The sequence below is a fragment of the Rattus rattus genome, chromosome 2 (genome assembly GCF_011064425.1).
Source record: "Rattus rattus isolate New Zealand chromosome 2, Rrattus_CSIRO_v1, whole genome shotgun sequence".
Classification (NCBI taxonomy): domain Eukaryota; kingdom Metazoa; phylum Chordata; class Mammalia; order Rodentia; family Muridae; genus Rattus; species Rattus rattus.
The window spans coordinates 89,673,772-89,701,198 of record NC_046155.1 but is presented as its reverse complement, the minus strand read 5'-3'; the positions used below and the strand labels follow the sequence as shown (position 1 = coordinate 89,701,198).

Below are 27,427 nucleotides of genomic sequence, written 5' to 3'. Positions count from 1 at the left end.
GAAATTTATTTATTATAACATGTAGATGGTGTGTCTGTGTATATGTGAGAGAGAGACACACACACATAGAGAAAAAGAGAGAGACAAAGGCAAAGAGAGACAGAAAGAGAGAGAGACAGAGACAGAGAAAGAGAGAGAAAGAGACAGAGACAGACAGAGAAAGAGTCAGAGAGACAGAGAGAAAAAGAGGGACAGAGATAGGCAGAGAGAGAGAGAAAGAGGGACAGAGATAGACAGAGACAGAGAGACAGAGAGACCCCGCAGGTCAGAGAACGACTTTAGGGAGTAGACTCTCATCTTCCACCATGGCTCCCAAGAGTCAAGCTCATGATGCTAGGCTTTAGTGGCCAGAACTTTTGCCCTCTTGCATGTGGAGATTAACATCTTTCATTGAACACAGAATTTATCAGCTGTTATTTTCAAATGCTTTTCCTGCGTTTCTCGCTCTGCTCTCCCCAGTGCAGCTCTGGCGTATCTCAGTGCCTCCCGTTTCCCCAATGCCCGGCTCGTTTTCCTCCACTATTTTCTCCCTTCAGATTCTGAATCTCTGTTGATCTATCATCAAGTTTTCTGGCACTGCCTCCTGCCAACTTAAATATATTTTTAAGTGCCTCCAGTGACGTCTTCATTTCTCTTACTCTTTTTGTGCCTTTCAAGCTCAGAATTTTCATCTCTTTCCTATGTGGTATCATTTGTCGATAAGACATAGTTAAAACTCTTTCTTTTTTAAAGTTCTTTGTGCAAACTAACAGCACAAAACCATTAGCATTATTCTTTGGTTAAGTCCAATGTCAGGTATCTTCTAAGGCCATTTCTATCTGCTTTGGTTTTATATGCCACGGTTTCCTGTGTCTTGACAATTCAGGTTGCTGCTGGAACCCAGATGTTTTAGATGATGTACCTTAGTTACCCTGGGCAGCAGTAACTCTTACTTCTCCTATCCCACCGAACACTAGTTTGTCAGCTCACTTGTTTGGTGTTCTGGATGGACACTTCAAGGAAGTTCCTTCTCTTGTGTGCAGTCTGTGACATCACATCCTCAGCCATATGTCGCTACAGGGTCTTCTGACATGAATCCCTTTGGCTCATTTTCCTGTCACATCTCGGGGTGACCTGACCACTCTCACTGTGCACCTCCACTAAGCACTATTGATTACTGTGTCAGTTTCCACACTGCCATTAGACACGCAGTGCTCCAGAGTCTAGTCAGATTATATCTGGGTGTTGTTTTGTTTTGTTTTGTTTGTTTGTTTTTGCACAGGGTTACCTCTGAGGCTTGCTTAGAGCATCTCCTGCGCTAACCGATCTGTTTCCCCTGCTCTTACGGAGCTGGCTTGAACTGCTCTGCACTCCATTTCAAATAAGGGCAGCCTTTATAACTGTCTTTGCAGGGAAGGCAGTGCAGGAGTGTTAGGTGGCTGGTCATACCTCATCTGCACTCAGAAAGCAGAGATCCGAGCTCTGCGGTCCTACAGCCTGCCTCTAGATCACAGAGTCCCAGCACAGCTGCCCTGGAGTCAGCTGAGAACATCACAGTCCCCTGCCCTAGAATCATCTGCTTATGAGGAGAGTGCTGGGTAGGGGTGGTGGCACTGGTCTAGTGGAGTGAGTGCTGGGTAAGGGTGGTGGCACTGGTCTAGTGGAGTGAGTGCTGGGTAGGGATGGTGGTCACTCATCTTCCTGGACTGTATCTATCCTGGAACTTCCATCCCACCACTCAGTTGATATGGCAACAACCAAAGCCAGGATTTTCAGTCCAGGGCAGCACTTCACCATGAAGGTGGCAGAAGCGCCATAGCATAAGCCTTTCAGCCTTGCTTCAGACCTGAGGGTTGTGAGAATACCAATTGCCTCCCTCACCTGGGAAGAAATTTAGCCCTGAGGTAGAAACTGGGTTTCAAGGCAGCCCCATGGCGCTTGTCCAGGCCTGCTTAGAACAGTACAACACTCCATTTGTGCCACAGAAGGGGGAAGGAGACAGAACAGCTCAAAAATCACAAACTCCTGGTGTTTTCACTGAGTGAGTAATCCTGCATGCCCTCCCTTAGGACAGCCTCCAGAGATCTTTAATGTGGCCTGATTTTATTAAGTCCAACTGGTTGTCCTGCTTCCCAGGGGGAGGAGGCAAAGTGCTCCCCATTGCCAATCCAGAATGGTTCTCCTGACCCCAGGTGATTCGCCCACAAAAGAAGAAGAGTAAAAAGGAGTAGGAAATGGCAGAGGAGGGAGGAGGTGAAAGGAGGAGGAGAGAGGAGGAGCAGGAGGAAGAAGAGGAGGATGAAAAGGAAGAGGAGGAAGAGGAAAAGGAAGTTGTTGTTGTACTGAAGAACAGTCAGCTCTGTTTACCCACATTCTGCTTGATTCATCATGACCATATTTACTGAATTAAAAATAAGGGGCATTTGGGCCAGCAAGGACTCTGTGCAGCTTTCAGACATGTAAGTCAGTATGGGCTATGAACAGTAGAAATACGAGGATTAATGATGTATGGAGATGGTGTGTGAGAATATTTAAAACTGGCTTAACCCATGTAGCTTGGGAGAATCCACTGAAGCTACTAAATATGCCTCCCCTGGGAAATCACAGAGGTTCTGGCCAATAGAGCGTCCTTCAGAAGTCGAGGGTCCCTGGCCCATATGGGGTCTCCTTTGAAAGGAAACAGTGCTAAGGGGCATCTTACCATTAGCATCTCAATTTATATTTGGTGATTCTCTAAGATCAATCAATTGATTCTCATGAGAATTCAACACAGAAAGACCGAGCTCTAAAAATAGCACTACCCCACAATCAAGATTCAGTCTTGCCATATCTGCAAGTTGCATCAACCTTTCAAGACTGAAAAGAAAAGAGCACTTCACTCCAACTGAGGAAGTCTCTGCTTCAATAACCAAAACCTAGAGAGCGAGCGAGCGAGCTATCTATCTATCTATCTATCCATCTATCTATCCATCTATCTATCTATCTGCAAAGTCAGGAACTTTTCAAGTAAAGCGTATGTGCAGTTGGGTACACAGCTAAGTAAATCAAATATTTGTCATTCAAAAATAAGAAGCTGATTTTGAGCCCCAGAAACCACTAAACAAAAATCAGGTGTGGTGGTGAATCCTACTCCCCGTAGTGAGGAAGCAAAGACAGGCAGAGACTGGCAGAGACAGAGACAGGCAGAGATGGGCAGACACCTGGACCTTGGTGGCCAGATAACCTTACTGACGGGATACTGCCTAAAACACACAGTGGATGGTGCCCTAGGAATGACGCCTGAGATAACATCTAGTCTCCACGCACACATGCAGGAATATGTAAATATGTACGTAGGCCCCTTCAACCCCCCACACACACACAGGGAGAGGGAGAGAGAATATGAGACCAACTTTGGTATTTGACTGTAGCCAAGAGTAGAATGATATAGCAAAGTTCACAGTTCAAGGAAACAAGCAGAGCTGCCTATGGGATGGTATCTCCACATCTTCCTATAATCTCTCTGATGTCTCCAGGGAAATCTGGTTTCAAAATGATACACAGCCCGATCCCTTCAGCCAGCAGGTGACACCCCCTACCTCAAAACACACAGCTGCCTAACCGCTTGAGCTCTGTGTAAGCTGAATATTCATGACCTTCCTGCTGTCACAAAGGCTGTATTTCTGAACATTTCCATCGGTATTTAAAATCTTTGCTCTGTTCTTTAAAAGATGCATGGATTTTATTGGATTGTCGGAGACATATGGCCAGGGGCAGCATGGACCCTGGGCCACAGGACAGGAGCCCTGCAGTTGGTTCTTGCAGACCACTGCCAGTTTGTCTCTGTAGATTGAACTCACTTGCTGCAGTCCAACCTGTATGCTCCAGACCCACAGGTGACAGTGTTGGAGGGTGGGGCTTCGGGAGGTGACTGGGTCACTAGGGAAACACTCATAAGTAAGAGATCAAAGAGAGTGGGTGTACCTGTCTGCTGTGCAGGATGAGATGATGCCCTCTGTGAACAAGAACTCAGGCCTCAGCAGACACATAGGCTGCCAGTGCCTTGGTTTTTTTCAACTTCCCATCTTCAGAACTGTGAGAAATACTTTTAGTTACTTATAAGCCAATCAGTTTAAGACATGTTGTGTTGTCATAGTGCCCTGAATGGACTAAGACACTGTTCTGGTACTGGCTTAAGATACAAATCTATTTAAAGTTTATTTTTATTTTTAATGATGTATGTATGTATATGAGGAGGGGTCTGTGTATGTGAGTGCAAATGCCCGCCAAGGATAAGGGTTGGGGCATCAGCTCTTGGATGTGGACTTAAAAGCATTTTTGAAAACAGACATGTGGGTGTGGGACCCAGTTGAGGCATCTCCAGCCCTCTAAAGCCATTCAAGGCATATCTTATATCTGCCTCATCCTTCATCCCATGCACGAGGCTTCCTCTGGTGACACGGTGCTCTGACCCCACCGTGCACTCTCGGCCTCACTGAAACAATGTAGGCTTACAATCCACGTGACAACTGCTGACCCTTCATTGCAGCAATCTGCTTCCAGTCCCAGGTGCCCTTGCAATGTCTGCTCATCACACCCGCTATCAGCCCAACCCTGGATGGAGCACGTGTGTGGCTCCCGAGCCCTGCTGGCCTCTGCAGTACCAGGCTGGAGCTGGATGAGGATAGCTGTTGCCCATGGGGTAGCCATATTAACCACCAGAACCCAGAGCACCATTTCAGAACCATGAAGAACTTCCTGGATTTTTTTTTCATGCTGTTTTTCTCTAACTGACAAAGCCCTCACAGACCTCAACACCTAAGGCAAAGCAGGAGAGAGAAGGAATTTGGGCAGCTTTTCTGCCCCAGGGAAAGCTTGGCCTAGTGACAGTTCTGTATTAACCAGCTCAGCCATGTAGGGAGTCATAATTAGTCCCCTCAGCCTTTAGCTTCAGTCCACCACCACCCTCACCCTGAGGGCTATACAATCTGTTTGAAATGAAAAGGAAAATAAAATCACTGCTCTCCTCAGCTGACCCACCAGCGACCGGCTCCTGGCTGCAGGCAGAGGTGAGCCAGCCATCTGTCTGCTGCGGTGACGAAGAATGGAATGGGCGTTTTTAAATGACATTTTCAATTTCTCCCCGATGTCTACTGTGCCCTCTTCCACCCTGCTGTTTAAATGACTCTTTTCAAATTGGAAATATCAGGGAATAATAGGAAAAGAAAAAGAAAAAAAGAAGTTGTCTGTTGCTAGCAGGCTGTTCTGCCCTATAGGGCGGAGTGAAGAAAAGAGCCCAGAGTGGTCTGCCGTGTCCCTCCTCCTGTGACCAGGAAGGTGTCTGCCACTGGAAAGTGCCTACAGATCACCCCCATTAGTGGGTGATTTTCCCAGGCAGCAGATAGACAGGCAGGAAGGCTAGATGAACTCAGCAGTGACCCTCCGGTGCCAGTTCAGTCACAAATGTTCCCAGAGCCCAGAAGACACCCCAAATGACTCTGCAGTTAACCTTTCATCCTTACTCCTCTCTCCAGGTGCACAAGATCAAGGGCCTGGATTGGGCTGGGTGGGGTGGCATCTGTATGTTTTGACAGAACTTTGGAGATGAAGACAGCAGATCAAGAATTCAAGGTTATCCTTGGCTAAGAAGAGATTTGAGGCCAGCTTAAACTACAGAACACCCTGTGTATTTGGTACTTTTTCAGTGGTTAAGGCAAAATACCATGACCAAAAACAAGTTAGAGGAGAAAGAGTTTGTTTGGTCTTCCATTCCAGGAGACAGAGAATGAATCCTTATAGGGAAGGCATGACTTGGTAGCGGGGTCAGGAAGCCGAGTGGTCACACCTCAAACACACTCAGGAAGCAAAGAGAAGGACGGGTGTGAGGTTGTAAACCCTCAAAGCCTACTCCCAACAGCAAGGCCCCTAAATTCCACAACCTCTCTCAAACAGTACCACCAACTGGAGAGCAAGCGTTCAAAGACATGGATCTACGGAGCATAGTTCTCACTCAAACCAGCCCACTGCATCTCAACAGCAACTACCAAAACTAGCAAGGCCTAACTGTCACTACTACCACCACACGGTGGAAACTTCTAGATGTGCAAACCTAAGATCCTTACAAGCCTCACTGTGTACAGGCAGCCATGAAATGCCCACTTCAGAGGAAAGCCAGACCAGGGGACATGGCTCAGTTGGTAGAGTGCTTGCCTAGCATGCACAAAGTCCCGAGTTTCGTCCCAGCACTGCATAAACTGATGTAGTGGTACACTCCCATGATCAGCGCTTAGGAGGTGGAGGCAAGAGGATCAGGTGTTCAAGTTCAACTTCAGCTACACAGGGAGACAAGGCCAGCCTGGGATACATGAGGTCCTGTCTCAGAGAGAGAGGGGTGGGGAGAGAGGGAGGGAGGGAGAGCAGGAAGGGGAGGGAAAGGGGAGGGGAAGTCAGAGAGGAGAGAGGGGGGAGGGGAGGGAGGGGAGGGGGTCAGGAGAGGAGAGGGGAGGGGGGGAGGGAGAGGAGGGAGGGAGGGAGGGAGGGAGGAGAGGAGACAGACAAAGTCGCTGCAGAGGAAAGTCCAAGGCCTCCTTCCCCACCTCTCACACAGCACTTCCTTCATTTTTCCTTGAAGCTGAGCTGTTATTCCCATCCTGTTGGCTCTCCTGCTCTCAGGTCTCTGACAATCCACCCTGTGCTCCTATGAAGGCCTAAGCCTTGCTCAGCTGCATCTTCCTGAGTGACTCTGCTGGGATCCAGCTCTGTCCTCTCCCCTCTGTACTACTAGATTGCTTTGGTTTGAAGGTGACCAAGAGTGACAGCTTTATTAAAATGAAGACATCCAGGATCCCCTGCAGGCTGCAGCCTTCTCACCAACTGATTTCTGGAGGGGCTCAGCATGGAGCTCAGTGCAAGGGAAGTGTTCTGAACACATTCACATGCAGAACACCAGCTTCCCTTTGATTAAGCCATGGAAACAGCAGGACAAGCTGGAGGTGCTGTGACAAAGACCCAGGGGCATGTGTTTCCTGTCCTTGGCCATCTGGTGGACACAGCTAGAGACAGCCTCGCCCTGAGGAGGCAACCTGCAGCCTAGCAAAGTGAGAACCAATGGAGGCAGAGATCTAGATGCAAATTCTGACACCACCTCACCCTGAGAGCTTTTATAGGTGGGGCCTGCTTAATTATTCATGTGTTCAATTAACAAACATCTCCTGAGCCCCTATCATGTTCCTGGCACTATGTGGAACCTTACAAAACAGAAAACAACAGGCCGATCTCCATCTTCAAGAACCCCCGAGTCTTCTGGGGAAAGCAAGAAGTTCACAGTTATCCTTCCACAGTGTTTGTGCCTGTCCTGATGTCCCCAGGCTTCCTTTCAGGATTAAGTTCTATGAAGTAGATTAAATGGTGTCAAACATCCAGTTTGTACCTGCTTGCTACTGTTAGGATCCATGTCCTGGAAAGGCCTGTGTGCCATTTGAAGGTGGCAAGATTTCTAGGAAGTGTACCTTGCCTAAGGGAAGTTGGGTTGTGAGAGCATGCGCTTAAACAGGGTGTTGGAACCCCTACCCTTTCCTCTCCCTCTCTCACCTCCTGGGTACCTAGAAAAGAATGGCTTAGCTCCACCATATGCTTTGCCTCACAACAGGCCAAAGCAGACTGACAGCTGTGCATGCTCTGAAGTGGCCAGAACTGTGAACCAAAAAATAGTCTTTTCTCTTTATAAGTCAACCATCTTAAGTATTTCATCATAGTAACAGAGCTCTGGTCAAAAGTTTGACATCTTCAAGTCTGATGAGGATTCCAGGTAAAGTCTAAGTTCAAAGGACCCCAGACCAGCCAGGGAGAAAGAGCCCCATCAAAAGAAGACTGGAAATTCTGCCTACTTTGTCTCTTAGGGGTATGTGGCTTAGCCTGAGAACATACTAGAAAGAAGTGACTTTCCCTGGCAGAAGTGTCACATGAGGCAGACAGAAGTACCTGGCTGTGCAGAGAACCACCTAGACCTGAATGCAAGAGGGTCAGATTCTCATCCCAAGCCTCCAGGGTCAAGTGGAAGTCTCAAAATGATCACCAAATGGTGTTGGGCTTCCAAACTCTCAGCCAATGTTCTGAGATATTGTGGATCCCGGTGTTTCTTCAAGTGTTGGCATGCTCTGCATCTCCCCAAAGATCCTTCAGACCAGAACCTTCTGGACTGAGCTAGGATAAGGACATGAAGATGGGGAAGGCACCTCCTGCTTCCTTGCTAATGCACAAGCAAAGCGAAAAGGACTGGAGGATGCCTCAGATGCCACATCTCCACACCAAGGCCCACAGTCCAACAGTCAGATGCTTCTGCTCCAATCTTCAAACCAGGTGGACTATGGGCCTCGGTCTGGAGGAACTCAAAAGGACTGGGGCCTATTTTACTGGCATCAATAGAATCCAGAACTCACAATTACCTAGTTTTAGGTAAGTATAGTTATTCTTATCAGCCTGCTAAGTCAACTATCTTCTTTATTTAACGAAGAACCTGTCAATCAGTAACCAATATCAATCAATAAAGAAACGGTTTCTATCTAAGCAGTTTCACCACAATTCTCTCTGATAAGGAAGCAAGACCATCCCCCTGCATAATGTCTCTAGGACTTTAAATGGATAAGTGCTTTAAAGAAAAACACAGAGTGCACCTTCCCAGTGTGACGGCTACACGCGGCTTCAGATTGTAAAGGATGTATATTAAAATTATATCCTACAACAAAATGCACATTTTGTAGAGGGAGAGGAAAGAAAGGATTAAATCGAATCTTCCTGGCAATTGTCTTAAATCACACCTTCCTGGCTGCTGTGGAAATTATAAGCCACATCACTTTGAGTTAAATCAAACCCGCCCTGGCAGGAAGATGGGCTGATGTCACTCCAAGACAGTTTGGAGGTCGAGATAAAAAGGAAGGTGTGCAGCCCCTACCAAGGCGGAGAGGAAGGAGCCTCACCAGACAGGCAGCATAACTCTCCCCCCAGCCAAGGTCTCAGCAGCCCAGAGCATCGCCAACATCGATCACCACCCGCTGCAATGCCCAGTGGCTTTTAACAGACAAAGGCATGTGCACGCTTAATGGCAGCTTGCTGGCTGGCAGTGGTGAGTGGCACCCGATACCCCTGAGCACACTCTCTGCCCATCTGTCCCAACACAATGTCTCCGGTGTTATTCTGTTTTCCTTGAATGTTAGCATGACCATCTCAGACTTGATGGACCTAGGATAACCCTAATGAATTGCACCAGAATGGAGCTGAAATCCCACATCCTAGGTTTCAAGCCAGGAAACACATTCATATTTCCTGTGCAAAACTCCAGGGAGAAAAACCCATGAAAAGGAAGGGAAGAAATGCTGGGGGGATGACTCCACTTGTTAAGTATTTGCCACACAAATATGAGACCCTGAGCTCAGACACTCAGCACCCAGGTGCAAAGCCAGACCTGACCTGACAGCAAATGTCTGCAGATCCAAGGAGATCACTGGCCAGTCATCCCAGCTAGATCTGTGAGCACCATGTTTAGTGAGACACTGTCTGAAAACAGGGAAGATGGCATGTGATCAAGCAAGACACTAGACACTGACCACTGGCCCCCTCATGCACACATACACACACACACACGTACGTGCACACACACAGGTACATGCGCAGGCACACACACATACAGAGTAAATATGTCCACATATTCCTCTTTCTTCCCTCTTCTCTGTCTCTCTCTCTCTCTCCCTATCCCTTCCCTTCCCCCACCCTCTCTCCCCCTTCACACACACACAAAGGGAAGAGGGAGAAGAGGGAGGTAGAGAAATGGAATACAGAGCGTACCTCCCCTGTGCCAACCCCTGGTGGGCAGGGCCAGGTGCTTTCCTACACCTGTTGATCAGTACAGCAGCCCCTGCAGTGGCAAAGGAATCGCCTTCATCCATGCAGCTGGGGAAACTGAGGCATAAGGAATGAAGAGACTTATGAGATCAACCGACCCATCAGAGGCATGGTGGATTTTCAGGACTGCTTGAGCTGTTCTCTTCCACCTTGCTGAGGGACTGGGTCTCCTCCTTCAAGGTAAGTGTTGGTTTGAGTTACTGAGCACCCTCCCCTCTCTGTGCATGGCCCACTCTACTCCTCAAACCTCCCCTTGTTCTTCACATCTCAATTCCCCTGTGAAACCTAGGCTGATGACTTGTTCTTCTAGAATATTCCTCTTTAAATACTCCTTATGGGAGTTAACCGCAAGGAGTCTTGTTTTGCCTTCTCTACTTGATAATGTGCTCTTTTAAAAAAAAGAACCAGACTCTGACAACCCACTCCCCACGACTGGCATAGTTCATCAGGAATCTTCCAGAGAACAGTGCAGATTGACACCTTCACAAATGTGCTCCTTCACTTAGCCCCTCTGGTGGCTCCTAGTTCAGCTAGGACATTCCTTCCCCAAGGTCTTTGAAGCTGCCAGTCTGTCTTCATGCCCTACCCTTCTCGTATCATCACCCTACTATAGCCATTCTGGCCACCCCACTGCTGTGCACACGTACCAGGCATATCCCTGCCATGGGACCTTCACATTGCTCCCTGACTCCACGCACATGGGCGTGGCTCACATCCCACCTTCTCCAAGAGCGGGCTTAGAGGAGAGCTATTAGCCACCATGATTAATGGCAATAGCTTCATATTTGGGCCTTCACTCCAGATGACGTGTCCTCACCATTTCCCAGGTGCTTAATAAACGCTGCTGAATAAGAAAGACAAGAATCTTGGCATGTTATAAGAAGGCTGGGGTGCATGTCGGGACCTTATTATTCTTACAGTCAAATGTGGAAGAATGGGCCCTTGGCATGTACCTGTGATTTCTCCCACCTTACTGTGGCTGTTCATCTGTTTCCATTCCCAAACCCCAATAAAGATGGTGGCCTTGAGGCCAGCCTCCCATGCCTGCTCTACATGGCATATGACTCTGAACATTCTAGTCCTCCATTAACTAGAATCTTCCTGGTAGGCCCTGCCATGTCTCGTAGCCTCTTTGTGACCATCAATACTTTCCAATGGCTTCTTTCCTGACTCCAATCCCTAAACCTAAAGGAGTCCAAAGTGAAGTCATTGTTTGAATGAGTGCAGGACACTGTCTAGACTTAGTCCTCTCTCAAGAAAGGAAAATAGGCACCCCCAGAGCCTCCCCACTCCCAGACAGCTGAGTCTGGAGGACTCCTGGTTACTTAAGAGGACTAGTTGTGCTCTGGAAAGGTCATTCAGTGTCCTAGCTCAGAGCCTCAACAGTCACAAGGACTCCCTTCCCCTTCTTCTAAGTCTTGTGCAGCCCTTTAGTCCATGAAAGCCACAATCCCCTTTCTTTCTTTCTTTCTTTTTTTTTTTTTTTTTTTTGCCTTTTCTTTTTTTTCGGAGCTGGGGCTGAACCCAGGGCCTTGTGCTTCTAGACAAGCTCTACCACTTAAATCCCCAACCCCAATCCTCTTCCTTACTCAGCATCCTTAGAAGATATAGAAAGAGAGACCTTGACCTCTTGCTGAGGGACTTAATGGAATCAGGGGTTTTCATTTTGTTAATTGTCCTTGGACAAGTTAAGTATGGCCAAGTTAAGTATGGCCATTGAGCCTTGACTTTCCTAACTGTAAAATGGTGCAATTTACCCCCCCCCCACACACACACAGGTTTCCTTAGAGATTCAGACACGGTAACAGGCAGTTTTCATCTGATCCATAATAGATGCTCAAAAGGCCCTCAGGTCCCTTCTTTCCTGTGATTCTCCAGACCTGGTTTTATTGTCACTCTCCACTGGATCCATTCTGACTTTTACCTACTTTCCATTGTGTTTCTCATTTAATCTGACTCCCTGGGTTCTATTAGGGTAAGGGTCTAGCCCAGCCGTACAGTTGGAAGTTCTGACTCCTGTGAATACTCCTCCACGTGTGTGTGTGTGTGTGTGTGTGTGTGTGTGTGTGTGTGTGTATGTGTATACGCGCGCTCGTGATCCTATGCACACACATTCATGTAGATTAGTGGTCAACCTTGGGTATCATTCCTCAGGTGCTGCCTACCCTCCTCTTTCTTCATGAAACGGGGTCTCTCACTGACCTGGAACTTGCCAAGCAGGCTACACTGACTGACCTGTGAGCCCAGGAACCCAACTGTCTCCACCCAGCCCTGGCATAGCAGGCACACACCACACCTGGCTTTTCACATGGACTCTGGAGATTGAGCCCCTGTGCTCATGCTTGCAAGGGAAGCACGTTGCTAACTAAGCTGTCCCCAACCTTTCCACACCCTCTTCTAGAAACTAAAGCAAGTCAAACTGGAAGACCAGCTTATCATTATGATAATGACAGTTATCATAGCGTAACTTGGACACTGAAGACACCTGAATGTTGATGGACACTCCTCAGAGCCCAAAAAGAGGCAGGCAAATCTGAAGCAGCCAGCCGCCTGCCCCTCCTCCCCTTCCTGGCTCCCTGTTCAGCAATCAGAGAAATGCAGTGGTTAGTTAGACAAAGCCTGACCCCTCAGCCCAAATCCTTCAAGTAGAAACCACATAAACACCGAACATCCGAGATGCAATAAAGAGACACCAGACAGCTCTTCTGCCTTGGAATGCCAGCCACAGACCAGCTGAATGAATCTGTAACAGAAGATCAAAAGGGATCTTCGTGTGGATAACAGAAAATGTCACCAAGCAAACAGAGGAGATCAGTTCAATAAAGAAGTGGGGTCACATCTGCGGGCCCACAGTGAGGCTTTTGCTTGTGTTAACTCTCCAGGTCCTAACTCGCACGGTTATTAACACGGGCTCCTACTGTGGAGCAAATAAACAGCTGCTGGGGTTCTGTGCCCAAACCACTTTATTAGGGCTTTCCTTTACCACAACTGTCTCTCCCTTTCCAAATCCTGAGTGACAAAGACAGCCAAAACAGAGTACCAAGGCACAAAAAGAAAAACAAAGGAGAGAGAGGCAGGCTGTGTGGGCAGAGAAGATAGGGTGCGGGCTTTTGGGACCCTCGCCGTCTTCCTATAAATTTCAGAAAGGTCAGCATTTAAGAGATGGGGTTCAGGGATCATCACAAAGACCGATTTTGCCCTGGTGTTGAGAACACTTCACTGTGGCCATCCATCCACAAAACAGGATTGTGTCAACACACAGACACTCGCCATGCCTGGCACACCATAGGTGGCAGAAACTCACAGGTAGAGCTTGGGTAGCTCTAGCTGGCAATGGGAAATTGCTTCTTCTACAAGGACAAATTCCCTGGGGGCCCCACAGATAAGGGACTCTTCACTTACAGTTGTAAAGTCTCTCCCTCTACCCCACCCTACCCATCTCAGGATTTGACACAAGGATAAACAAAGCCACTTGTCTGCCAGATCTTGTTCATCTCTCTTGACCCAAGACCTCTGAACTTACCCTCATGGTCTCTGCTAACTCATCTTCCTCTATCTTTGAACTGTCTCTCTTATTTTGTAAAAACCATAAATCTTAGAGACAGCCACCATTCTTGCTTCTACCACTCATCATCTCTGTGACCTTGGACAAATCATCTCTATTGAGCCATTTTCAATTGCTGTCACAAACTACCTGAAGCTGGATAATGTTTAAGAAAAAAAAATGTTGGTTCTGAAAAACCAAAGTCAGGTCTCATAGGTTTAGCCTCTGCGGGCTTTCAATTACCACACAAAATAGCCAAAAGCATCATAGCAGGGGCACTTGCTGGTGGGAGAGAACAGACCTGCAGTGAGGCAGAAAGGAAGAGAGGCTTGCTCATATGTGTAAATATGTGAGGTTCTGAGAGAATTACACAACTCTCTTCCAATAGGGGTGGCTTCAATGGGTGAATGAGCTTCCAGTAGACTCCACCTCTTTAATGGCTAAACTTCCAACCCATCACACTGGCGCCAAGATTCCAGTGCACAAACATCTGGAAGATACTCTAATGCCTTCCCAAATCAGAGACTCTTTCTCACCTCTAAATTTACATCTCACCAGTTTGTTGAGACTAAAGGAACAAAATTCCCCTCACCCAGAATTGAAAAAGTCAATTGAAAAAGACTTTTAAGTATAAAGTGGTATACATGGACAGTGCCTACCCAGGCTCTGACCCAGCATTCTCTTCCCAGGCAGTCTGCAATTTTGTAGACGCTTGTTGCCATTAAAATAAATCAAAGTTTCTCATTTGTCACTTCAAATCTCTCTTTAGGGCTGCAGTTAGCAAAAGCCTGCTATGAAACCACAGGCCGGGGTTCAGTCCCTAGAACTTGTGTAGAAGTGAGAGACACGGTGGTGCACGCCTGCAATCCCCATGTGGGGAGGCAGAGAAAAGCTCCAGGCCAGCGAGAGACTTTGTCTTAAAATGGAAGATATGCAGCACCTGAGCAATGACATCTGAGGCTGTCCTCTGGCCTCCTCCACATGCAAGCACATGTACGTGTACGCGCGTGCGCGGGCGCGCGCGCGCGCGCACACACACACACACACACACACACAAGCACAGAGGAATGTACATGTATGCATATATTCACATGCACAAAAGTCTCTCTTTAGCTTCCTCACTCCAACTCATTGGCCCAAACAGTCTTTGTCCTGTTCTTCCACCCTCCCAGATGCAATCATCACGATGTGCACTGCCCCAATTTTCAAGCCCTGCTTTGGCCAAGGTCTCTGAAATACCTTTCCCTGCCTCTGGAGTCTCAATGGCTTTTAACTGGAGCTCTCCTGAGGACAGAGATTTTTAGACAATTCAAGTGTCGAAACCCAAGCAAGCATACACGATGCTTAAAGTACAGCCCTCCACATGCCTTGTCTGGGCGAGCCACTGGTAGAATGGAAGCATTCATGCAAGGGCTGGTATCAACCTCTGTGGGTATTGTTTCCTATTGTCCTTGTGTTCTTTGGGCCTTCCCTACATCATCATTTTGGAAGCTTTTGAGGGACAGTGGTATTAAAATGTGGCTCATTTAACTGCCTTCTGGCCTCCGTGTCATGTCAGCTGTGGCTCATACAGCAGTGCTCTCGATATCTCACTGAAATTAGGTAATTTCGTTTATTCACTTACACCGTGAAGGACAACTTCATCTTCCAAAACCAAACTCACCAAAGTGAAACTGCGCATCGGGAAATGAAAGGGATCCCATCGCACACTCCTGCTACCACATCTTTAGCCACAACTGTGTAGCCAGAAAAGCCACACAAACATCAACATTCACGTGGCCAGGACTCCTTCCACCTAAAGTTTCAGTTGGCTGCACTCAGCAAAGTCCGTCAAGAGTGTACGGACCCATAGAGAAGGTTCCAGAACAGTTGCTGCTCTCAGTCACTGCTGCAACATACCTGACTTGAGAACAGTTGTGAGGCAATTTGCTATTAACAATAACTTAAGTAGCAAAGCTTAGGAATGATTAACTTTAACTCCACAAATTAAAGAGATTTCAAGGTTAACACACTCCTCGGCATACTAATGTGCTTCACTGAGTGGGAAAGAAAAGGGTGGGATGACCATGAATGCACCGTGAGAACATGCCTAACCCTGGCCCTGCCCTGGGGTAAGCACTCTGCATGTGAAGGCATGCGTGCAAGGAGATAAGAATGTGGAGAATCCCTCTGTGCAGCCTTGCAGGGCAAGAGGGAGCTGCATATGACCCAAAGGCAAGGTGAGGTCTGAGAAGACAACCATTGTATGTGCTTTGGAAGAATCAAGTCCCTGCCAAATTGGAGATTAGCATAGAAAGAAGGCCTGCCATTCATGGAACATGACAGCCACCTGCAGCCCCAGTGTTCTGCTTCTGGTTCTGTCTGTCAGTGTCTCTGACATTTATAGGTATTTAAGGCCAGCAAGATGGTTCAATGGATAAAGGCACTTGCTGAAAAATCTGATGACCTGAGTTCAATCTCCACGCTCCATATAGTGGAAGGAGAGAACAAATTCCTGTAAGCTGTTCTCTGACCTCCACGTGCACACCACAGCACGTGCATGTCCACAGACAAAGGCAAGCGTGGGAACCTGGTCCTCTAGCTTCATGCACACCCCTACCTCTCCCTGCAGCCCACCTGGCTACTTTCTGGCTCCAACTGTCCCCCAGTAGAGATATCAGTAAAGATATCTCCCCAAAGCATTCAAATGATATCCGTTCTGTGTGCTTGTCCAGAGGAAAGCAGATCTGGCCTTTTGGACAAACAGAAGCACAGAAAATGGGCAAGAAACCCAAAGAGACCCTCAGGCCTACAGCCGCACAACAGCACCTCCAGCTTCCCAACCAAGTGAGGCCAGAATCCTACAGAATAGCAACAGAAGTGCTCCTAGAATCTGTGTGTGTGGCTTTGAATCTTACAAACATATCTAGAAAGTTTAGGCTAACTTCTGTGGCTGTCGATGACCTTCAAAGCCCTCACAAGCTGGACCCTGGCTCGCTTTTGATTCTAAATTCTCCTTAAGATTCACCACCAGCTGCTTATCAAGGGCAAATAGCAATTTATGTCAAGTGAGCAAGAAAGAATGTGGAATTCATTTATTTTGCAGCCTAGATACACTTCTGGCTAAAGAGGAAAGTCCTTGGTCATAGCTGTCTGCTTTGGCAAGGTCCTTCTGTTCCATAAGATGTGATCCAGGACAATGAACAAAGCAGTAAGGCTCAACCCCAAGTCCTGCTGTTGAGACCTTCAAGGCTCTGGTGTCTGCTATTGACAGAATCCTTAAACCAGAGCTCATTCCAAAGAGTAAAGCGGCTGCTTTATGACACCTTTCCCTCTTAGCACTGGGCAGACATCATGCTCTCCTGGTAACAAACCCTGCCAGCTAAGGGGCAGAGGGGGACACCTGAAAGCTACAGGGGGCAGACAGGCATTCACCCGTAGGGCGTCTCCTGGCTCTCTGGAACCCTGTCAGCAATACAATACTGGGGATCCGACACACACAAATCTGCACATGATTTGCCTGAAAAGCACGAGAGCACAAAGTGCAATGACCCAACCTCCCACGGCTGACTCTAGATAGTGGATTTAGAAATTAGTCACATGGTGGAATTACCTCAGTGTGGCATTCAGAAGGGCAGATAAGCAGTACAGTGGACTTATTCTCTTGAATGTTTCAGGCTACCATCATCCCTCACAGAAATGCAGCCGTCTGACCTTCTCTTTAAGAAGTGAAACCCCTTTAGAACTAATATAATTTACCAAACACTACATACAAACTGGAAAGAGAACATGTTGTGGGAATGTGGGGAGGAGGGAACTAGGGGTATTGGAGTATTGGTGGTATTGAGGGATTCTGAGGGCATTGGGGGGTACCGGGGGTATTGGAAGTTTGGGAGTGTTGGTGTATACTGTGAATATTGGGGGTATTAGGGGTACTTGGGAGCTGGCAATGCACTTGAGTTGCTACTATTACTAAGGCCCCAAATTAAACCTTCTGAAGGTTTGGAACTCCTGGAGACACAGTTGGAAAGCCTCTGACCTATGGGATCTATTTAATGATTTAAATCAAACATTAGAGGTTGGGTAAAATAGGGACCTGAGTTCACATTGCAGTATCACATAAAGGCTGGACATGGTGGAAATATATATCTCCCACATATACCCTAGTGCTGGAGGATCACTGGCCATTCCATCTCAATAAAACAGCCAACTCTAGGATCAGTGAGAGACCCTGTCTCAAAACATGTAGTGAGTAATTAAAGAAGACTCCTTATGTCAACATCCAGCTTCAGCTCACATACACAGGTGAGCATGCATGCGCGTGTACACGCCCGCACACACACACACACACACAAACACACATGTACATGCACACACACACAACACATACATCAAAATAAAACTAAAAATAAATATGTATATAACATGTATAATATAAGCACCATGCTTATCTCTATTAATTTATTAAGATATCTATAAAAATATGTAAAATACACAAATCACCAAAAGACAGCAAGAGAAAAATGACTCACAAAATAAAAATACACACAGGAAGGATATTAAGTTCTACCCTAAGCACAGTAATACAAATCAAAAGACTCGACTGTCTTGACAGTAATTCCATTTGCCCAGAAAATGCAGAATGATAACACCAAATGCCAGCTCTCCATGACCCCCAGCACAATACCGCATTGTCAGTGGCTGGGTGAAAAGGCTCTCCTTTTGAAAAATAATATTTCATAAAAATGTTCAGACTCTTGAGTCACTAGTAATCTTACTTCTGCAACTATATCTCTGAGAATAATTCAAAGCAGAAAATAGGTGAAGCAGACATTTTTTTTTTTATTTTGCCCCTAGTGTATCCACTGTCCCAAGGTGCACCATTGGGGAAAGTCAAATGGAAAGTGGTAATGGAATACTATGCAGTCATTTAAAGTATTTGAGGAAAGTTTCTTCATTTCCCTCCACTCTGTAAATCTGCATGCTTCTCATTTCCCCTGGGAAACATTCCCAGGATGATCTTGTCTCTGTGTGGGCTCCTCTCCAGTAGGGTGCACCTCCCATTAACTATGGAGTTGCAGGGTTTTTTTCCCTGTGTGCTGGCTCTGCTCCCAAGCATGGTTATACCACTGGGACTTGTTGCTCTAACTGCTTGATTTAATTACATGCTATGGAACCCCATGAAGGCTGACTGCTAAAAAAGAAGAGAGTGGTTGTCTCTAGAAAAATTCATGTCAATGCTTTGGGAAGACTTGAGATAAGGCAGCCACTTGCATAGTCAAATTATAGATCAGCAACATCATTCCAAAGAATCAGACAAAAAAAATCATAACAAGTTCAGGCGACGACGTTGAGGTTGCTTCCAAATACCAAGTCCCTGGTGGGTTTGACAGAAAACGGGAGAAGTCTGACTTTATTAACAGGATGAGATGATGCTGGGATGGGAGTGGTCTATGCACAGGGGACAGAGAAACATCTAGTGACAGACCCACCCCCAGGACAGCCTTTTGACTGACAACACCAACAGGTACTAATGGCTGTGCACTTGAGCAACAGTTAAAGCAGTTACTGTGTGTGTAATATTCTTCCCGCTCAGTTGGGCTCAGTCATTCACTTGCAGTTCCAGTCAGGCAGACAACAGGAATTCTATTGTCCTGAGAAAACAAGTATGGATCTGGTCAGGACGGTCCCAGTTCTCCATGGTCCCCAGAAAGTTCACTCAGCTCCTGACAGAGCAGCTGGCAGGTTGTCAAGAGATAAAGGTTGAAGAATAAACTATGTAGAAAACCCAAGAGAAAAAAACCCGCTTCATTAAAAGGGGCTAAGGAAAGAAAGCTGAAGGGTGCTTATGCATAGATCTAACAATGCTGTCTCCTTAGGTGTAGAGTCAAGTGGGCAAAACCAAAAGGAAGGTTCATGATTACAAAATAGTTACAAAAAGGATAGAATGGATCCTGGGAAGTTTCATGCATGCTTAAATTGTCCCTTCAACATTGGCACTTCCTTTAATAAATTCAAAAAGATGCATCACCACCACCACCCCAGAGGAGAAAGCCATTTTTGTTTGCAGTTGACATATAAAATCAGACATAAACCAGAGCTGGGATGGTTCAGTTCTTAGAGTGCTTGCCTAGCATGGACAAGCCCTGGGTTTATCCCCAGTACCACATAAACTGGGTATGGTTGCACACGCCTGTAATCCCAGCACTGAGGAGATGAAATCCAAGGTCCTCTTTGCTAGGTAGTGTGTGTGGGGCTAGCCTGGACTATATGAGATACTGTCTCTGAAAGAAAGGGACAAAAGGGAAAAGAAGGAGAAAGAGAAACTTCTCTTTCCAAGTTTTCTCATGCATCGGACTTCCTCTAACAGCCCATTCCTCCACCTGACCATCTCAGACAAGCTGTAAGGTCCTGAGCTGGAGATGTACTAGAAGCTACTTGGTGTTTCCACCCATGAGGATACTTAAAGTCTGAAGTTAGCTACCCTGTCATTTAACATCTACTTGATTTTAAAAGAAAAAGAATAATGTTCAAAAAATACAATTTACATTCCCAAGAGACTCACACACGCACACCATCTAATTAAATCATTCAATCAGAAAACAAATTAAAATGAAATATCACTGTGGTCCCCAAGAGGAAAATCAACTTTTCAGTCATGACTAGAACAGACCTCTGGGGTACCACTCCAAAGCCTTTTCTAATTGCAAGTCCTCAGAACATCCTGCTGAACACCCGGTGACATTTGCAGCTTCCTGGACAGCTCTCCTTCCAAAGAGAAGGAGTGCCTGTGTGACGCTCCAAAGCTAAGCTTGTCCTTTGGAAACTGGCAAAGCTCATATTCATGGCTAACTAGGGTGTTGGGCATCAGTGCAGGGCGGTCGCTCATCCTTCCACACTGCCTCTCTTCCACCTGCCAGAAACCAACATCCAACATTATCTAAGGGAATGTGACCTCTGCCTTCCTCAGGAAACCAAATAAAAGCCAGATGGGCCCTAGCATCTCAGTGGAAAGCATCTCCATGTGGCAACACTACTGACCCCACCAACCCTCCAAGATCCTCAGATGCCTTTCACTAAGATACAGCCAATCCTACAGCTGTCAGCCAATACCAGTACAGCACTCTTACCCTGGGATCCTCTGGTCCTCTTAGCAGTGTATTGTACACTTAAGAACACAGACTGACACCCTCCTAGCCTACAGAACTAACAGCCAAATCAAACACTAAAAAGAACCCGGATGTGGTAGCACCCATCTGTGATGCCAGCTGAGATGGGAGGGTCTCAAGTTCAAAGCCAACCCTACATGGCTACAGTAAGATCTTGTCTCATAGCAAACCAGACCAGAGACCCTGAAGCTCTGTTCTACCAGTGGGTCAAGGGACCTCTCCAAATCTGTGTTCACATCTGTAAAATGGAGTTAAAACCACCACCCTCACAAGGCACTAATGGGAAGTCAAAGCTCTGAGACTAGGACACAGCGCTTAAGAGGTGCCAAACAGTTCTTGGCTATTCCTATCAGCCCTACCATCCTCAACTCCACAGTGTAACATGCAATATTCAAAAGGGTCTCCTGATGCAAGAGACTATACAGTAGATCCGTGGAAACATCCCACATCCTCAAGGGCGGGGCCTGATCTCACAGACTTTACAAGTCTCTTATATTTAAGCCCTAAACCCAAGGGCAGGGGCTGTTCTGTAGCCCTGAGGGGAGTTGTCATCACAGACACTACTACAGCACAAGGAACCAGCCAGCCTCTGCCATCTGTCTGCTTCATGGGGTGGCTTTCCCAAGGCACTGCCTCACCCTCCAGGGGTAGTGGCTTTGGCCCTGTCCTCACAATTCACTAATTTTCTACTGCCCAAAGTACAACTAGACTAACACAGTCTGAGGAGGCTTCTTTTCTCTCTCTCTCTCTCTCTCTCTCTCTCTCTCTCTCTCTCTCTCTCTCTTTCTTTTTTTAGAACTATCTCCTCCAATTTATCAGATCAGCATTCAGAAGTTCTAAGGTTTTCCTGGTAGAAAAATTACAAGTGTTTTGTTTTTTTTTTCAACTTCCACCACTGGCTTTCGTGTGGAGCCTTGTAAGTCATGTGACTTGGTCCACATCAAACATGAAAGAGGCCTGCTCAGTGCTGAGCTCCTGGGTTCGTGAAATCCTCAAAATGATCCCCGAAGCAGTCCCTTGCTTGCTCCTTTCCTGACTAGATAGAAAAGAACAGGAGAATCATTTTGAACACACAGACAGCAGATACATGACTGAAAAATCTCTCAAAATCTGTGTGCAAATTGGAAATATCCAAGCAAGGCACAGCCTTGAGTCCATCTCCCAGACCATATCAAGGTTGTATTTCCATTGATGACTAATGTTGAGTCTGACCTGAGGGATAGAAACCAAGTAGGAACGGCAGCGACAGGCACTATGGCACAGTTTGGTCTGTCGGACTCAGAGCAGGGGTGGGGCAGAGGTGGGTCTGAAGTAAGAGCTGCCAATGGTCCCTCACCTAGGGGCCCTCAAAGTCAAGTGCTTGCTTTTTCTGTGGCACTTTTCTGCCCTCATATGAACTCGCTGGAGCCTCCCCAGGGAACGAGCCTCTCTGGCCACGTGGGAGGCACACCAGTTTGGAAAGTAGTCCTGAGTAAACAGAGCAGGCAGCCTGTAGCTCAGATGCTCCCGCCAGGTTTACAGGTAAACTAGCTGGGCAGTATGGGTAAGAAGCGCTCTGTCTAGGAAATCAGGGGATAGCTGGAGAGGCCAGCGAGAATCCAGCTTGCTAGCCCCAGTGAGCACCGGTAATTGCTCCAGGAGCCCTGAGCCCTATCACTTCCGACTGACACTCATACTGACTGGATCACATCAGGAGACTCCTCTATCTCCCCGTCTCCCTAGACCCAGTCTGGAGACAACCATCCGCTGCAGCCTTGGATTTCAGACCCAGCTCCTTTGGGTTTGTCCCCTCTTCCGGGGCCTGAGAGGGTAGCTGCCCTGCAGATTGGCCTTGTTAGGACCCGGAAGGCTCGGAAGAAGGGAAGCCGCAGCCCAGAGTGGGTTCTCTCCATCCTAAACAGAGGCACCACCACAGTGCACTGAGCTTCTTCTTGGGGTTGACACCTGCTCCTAGGGAAGGGTACTGGATAAGCAGGTGTGCTCTAGGTGGGATGGTTTTTTACTTAAGATGCCTCCTACAGTCCCGGTCCTACTGAGGTTGACTGAGGCTGGAGTTAATACTGGGGCGATGTAATTTTCTACTCCACGTTTGTCCTGAAGCTTGCTACTCCTTAAAACCCACAGTTAGAGTCATACCAGGCATCTCTCTTGTCCCTTACAAGCGGGCAAATGAGCTCTTTTGCCCTTGCTTTCTCTCTTGGATGCACAGATATCCCCAGTCAGAAACACTCCCGGACTAGTGTGTGATCCTGCGATCCCGAAAAGAAACACCCTGGAATCATACGCACGTTTGGACACGTGCACATCGCCTCCCCATATTGACAGCACACACACACACACACACACACACACACACACACACACACACACACACCTGTACATATGCGTACACACGTGTATCAGTGGAAGACTAGCAGGACGTCAGACACAATATATCCAGGACACCAGTCCTTGCAATCCCTACAACCACGTAGCTGCCAACCCAAAGCCCTCCCTGCAGTCGCTGGTCTCCTACGCATTGGCACCAGTGCATCCCACAAGCAGAGCACTCAGCACTCCCGGCCCTCGCGCCTGACTCAAGTTTCTCAGGGAGCCTGTACCTTGGATATGCTGTTTGATGACATTCTCCAAGTGGTCCAGCCGCTCGATAATTTTCAGGGTGTCCCCTTTATCTTCCTCCAGTTTCTTGTCGGGCGCTGGCTCCTGCCCCCGCACATACACGCTGGCAATGTAGTTGGTGACCCAGCCCACGTACAGCAGGCATATGATGTTGGTCATGCCGCTCAGGATCACGCAAGTGGACACCAAAGTTTTGGTCTTCCTGGTACACACCATTCTGGGGTCCCTCCTCCATATAGAGCTCCCGGGGCCCCTCCTCGCTGTGCACCCCTAACTCCCCCGCGCTTAAACCCCTTGGCACGTCTGGGGCCTCTGGGTGCGCCAGCACCTAAGTCTCTCCAAAGGCGGGTCCCCTGGCGGTGTGAGCCGCGGCGCTCAAGTTTGCAGCTCCCGCCGCTGGCCACCCTGAAAAAGAGCTCCACAAAGGAAACGGGGTGGGTTTGGTTTTTTGTTTGGGTTTTTGTCCCCCAAATTCAAAATCCCGGAGCCTTTCCCTAGGCAGTCACGGGTGGCCCGCAGTGGCGTGACGAGACCTGCAGGGCTGGGAAACTTTGTCACTGCCAGGGCCGGGCCGCGCTGCTTCCCATCTCCAGTACCGGCTGCCTAGAGATGCCACCAGCCCGCGCCGCTCGCTGCTCAGGAGAACCGCGGCTGTGGCTGCGACCAGAAGAGCGAAGCAATGCGGCCCGGCCCCCTCCGAGCGACAAGCGCCGCCACCAATCGCGCTCCGGCTCTGGAGAGGGGTCGGGGCTGGGCGGCTGCGGACCAAAGAGGAGGGGCCAGGGGGCGGAGCCCCGCCCCGTGCCCCACCTGCTGGCCGCAGGCTCCGGTCCGGACTCGGTGGTGTCTCCCGCGCCCTCCGGCCATCCCAACCAGGTGCCTGCAGACCACAAACCTCCAGTCCCAGCCCAGGCCCGCAGATTCTACCTCTAGGGTAATTCCAGCGCTCTAAGAAGCCCAAGCTTCAGGGACTATGATGCTCCTGTACCCTCATCTTCCCCCAACTGAGGGATTCTTCTGCTTTCCCACCTGAAAATAGACTCCTCACCCCATCCCCTTTTTGGTAATTGAGGTGCAATCCATACAAGTGGCTAGGCCTTATAATGTCCACTCCTTATGCTTTTCTTGAGCCTTCACCCTGCCCTCTGCCCTCTGTTGACCTCCAGGATGTCACCCAATGCCTCCCGGAAATCTCTAGGAGAGGCACAAGTGAACAGTGAGTTTGTCTATGCCATCGTTGTTCAAGTTATATGCAGCACCCTAGACAAAGCCTTGTTCTGGGGGCCGTTACTGCTTTTGGATACCACCACACCCCACGTCTAAGGAAGCCTTATATGCAGTGATGGGACAGGAGGCTGCAATGCTTCATGACCTGTATAGTTCCCATACATACAGTCCTCAAGGCTATGAAGTGGTCAGCGGAGCCTTGCTGGAGAGAGCTGGAACTCACAGAGAGGGCCTTTGTGTTTTTTAGTTGAGCAAGTGCTCCTTCATATCGTTGTATCTAAAAACAGTCACTTCTCAGACTTCTTTAAACAAAGTCTTGCTGAAACAGATTTCCTTACCTTCTCTCCAAGTTGTGTTTTCTGGCAGGGAAAGAAGGGAAGATGTGGTCACCCTGTGGGTCAGTGCTCCAACCAGCCATGATGATATACTTACCAAGCTTCTGAATTCAAAGAAGGAGCCCAAAACCAGACATTTTATGGCCCTTCAGTGCTACAGACAAAAAGACCCTGGAGATACTGCAGAACTAGAAAACCTCTAAGGATCTGGGAGGTATCATCTCCTCCCCCAGCTGGAAAACAGGCTGGGTGTAGGGAAGGGAAGGGGTCCAGGCTGTCTGTGGGCTGCCTGGACTTCCAAACAATGGCCTTGAGCACAGGTATTGGCTAAGATATAATCCTGGGTTCAACAGATGGAGCACTGCAAGTCCAGCACCCAAAAGATCTTCCTAAACGGCCACCAGATTAAATCTAGAGAAGAGACCTCTTTCTCACGTTCCCATGTTCTCATTGGTAAAACTTCAAGAGAAAGAGTTGGGGGGTGGGAGGAGAAGATCTGGAAAGAAACAATGTGGAATGTGTGACCAGATTTTGTAGCAGTGGTTCCTCCAAGATAAAGTTTGTCTACAGAGAGTATAAAATAGAATGGAGAGAGAGAGAGAGAGAGAGAGAGAGCGCAGAATGGACTCTGGTCCCTAAAACGCCATGAGAATTGAGCTCCAGTGGTTTTAGTGCTCCAGTTTGTGTTAGTCACATGAGCTTGGGCAAGGGTCAGAACACCAGCAGAGCCATTTCCCCATCTATCAAACACAAACAATACTTTCCTGCTTATAAGTATTAAATGAAAGGATATACCAAAAGGGCTTAGGACAGGGCACACAGTGGGCGCCCAGACTCCTGTGGGTACCCTTCCAGGATGTGGTTCCTCCCTTCTCAGGTCTAAGAACTCCACCTTGCTGTCCAGCAAACCTTGATTTTTCTACTGACTACTATCAGTTCTTTTCCCTTACTGGAAGCTACAGGTTCTAAGGCTCTGGGAAGCAAGGAAGGGGTTTGTCCTTTAGCTAGCTGGACTCTACCTCATTGACTTTCGATGTATAATGTCTGTCTTCACTATTAGCAGTTCAGCCCTACAAGGCCTGGTTGCCCCAAGTACCCTCAGACTCCAACTCAAGACCCCAAAGCCTTGGTTAGAAACAGGGGACATGGGAGGAGTTTGTGTAGACATTACTCACCACCCTCTGCAGAATCACAAGGTCAAAGGGCCCAGTATTTTTGCAAGCCCCTCCGTTATAAATGATTCTTGAACACAGATTCTTTTTTTTTTTTCCGGAGCTGGGGACTAAACCCAGGGCCTTGTGCTTGCTAGGCAAGCACTCTACCACTGAGCTAAATCCCCAACCCCTTTGAACTGAGATTCTTATCTTTGACCCTCAGTCCAATTGTATTCAACCCAACAGGAACTCACTAAGTTCCTGACATTTTGTCTAAATGACCAGTTGCCTGGGACACTTGCCCAGTTTGCTCCAGACCTATGGCTATGTTGTAGGTTTCAGTATCAACAGGGGCCTCTTTTCTGAGCATGGAGAGCTGTTCACTCTGCCTCTGTACTGGAATTAAAGACAGGTCCTGCTACAGCTCATCTTTTATAGAACTTCTCATCCACAGGTTCAGACACACAGCTATGCCACTAATGCTAAGCCTTCCTCAAAATGTCTTTGGTATCACCATTAAGAAAAGTGAATTTTGGAGTTTGGCCATCAAACCCTTACATTCTGGGCAGGAATAGACTCCTCAGAGAGGACTGACAGTGTCCACATGTCCCCACCAGATGGCAGCACTATGTAAAGCCATGGGGCCAGAGGTGCCAAGAGAACTTGGGGGCTTAACAGGAAAAATGGACGCTGGTGGTGCAAGGCCTCAGCCTTGGGCTGGCTGTATAGGAGGTGGGGTGGCAGGTGCTCAGAGGAATGGAGACTGTTGGGTTGCAAGCAAAAGTGGATAATCCATTCAGAAACAAAAGCTCAGAGGCCCAAGATTTGATGCTACGAAGCCACAGTCCAAAAATGTGATTGACAGAAAAAGCATCCTGCTGAGAAAGGCAAAAATAGAAAGGTTTATTTGGTGCCTCCCTCATGCCAGGGCTAAGATTTAGATTAGGGAGCCAGGCAAATGCTGTCGTTTACTAGCTATGGGGTCTTGGGCAAGTTAACTAACTACTTGGTGCCTCAATCCTTCCATCTGCAAATGGGATAATAGTGACATTACCTACATCATGGAGATATTATGGGACTTTAACTTGAATGAAGGGCACGGATGCTGTTATCTAAGTATTGACTTTTCTCTCTCTCTCTCTCTCTCTCTCTCTCTCTCTCTTTTCTCTCTCTCTCTCTCAGCATCCAAATGTCTGAAAGAAAATGAAAGGAAAAATGTCATCTCCAGAGGCAGCTTTCTTCTGAGAGCCAAAGAGTCCAGAAAGTGCACATAAAGACCTTGCACTCTTCCCTCCACCTTCCCCATGGAGCTGGACTCACTTAACTCCTAGCTGTACCCCAGTGCGGATTCTGCGACTAGGTCCATCTGCCCCACATCTGTCCCCTTAGTGATCCACTTCAGGTCATGTGACAGTACGCTCTGTGCACATCAACGTTGGGTACTCAGAGAGACGCGCAGACTAATTCTTCTCTTAATGGAGCGGGCCAGCCTGAAGCAGCTGCTGTACAGGAGGACAGGCTCCTCGCTGGTGTCTTAGTATGAAA

General features: G+C 47.8%; 1 protein-coding gene across 1 annotated transcript in view; it reads right to left on the bottom strand.

Annotated features, from left to right (window-relative positions):
• Window positions 1-23,804, bottom strand: part of Galnt18 (polypeptide N-acetylgalactosaminyltransferase 18) — a 303,455-nt gene extending 279,651 nt beyond the window's left edge. Inside the window, exon 1 of the mRNA XM_032892898.1 lies at window positions 23,148-23,804. Within this exon, the coding sequence (XP_032748789.1) occupies window positions 23,148-23,382 (235 nt within the window). The 5' untranslated portion in view covers window positions 23,383-23,804. The remainder of the gene's footprint in view (window positions 1-23,147) is intronic.
• Window positions 23,805-27,427: the final 3,623 nt, after the last annotated feature.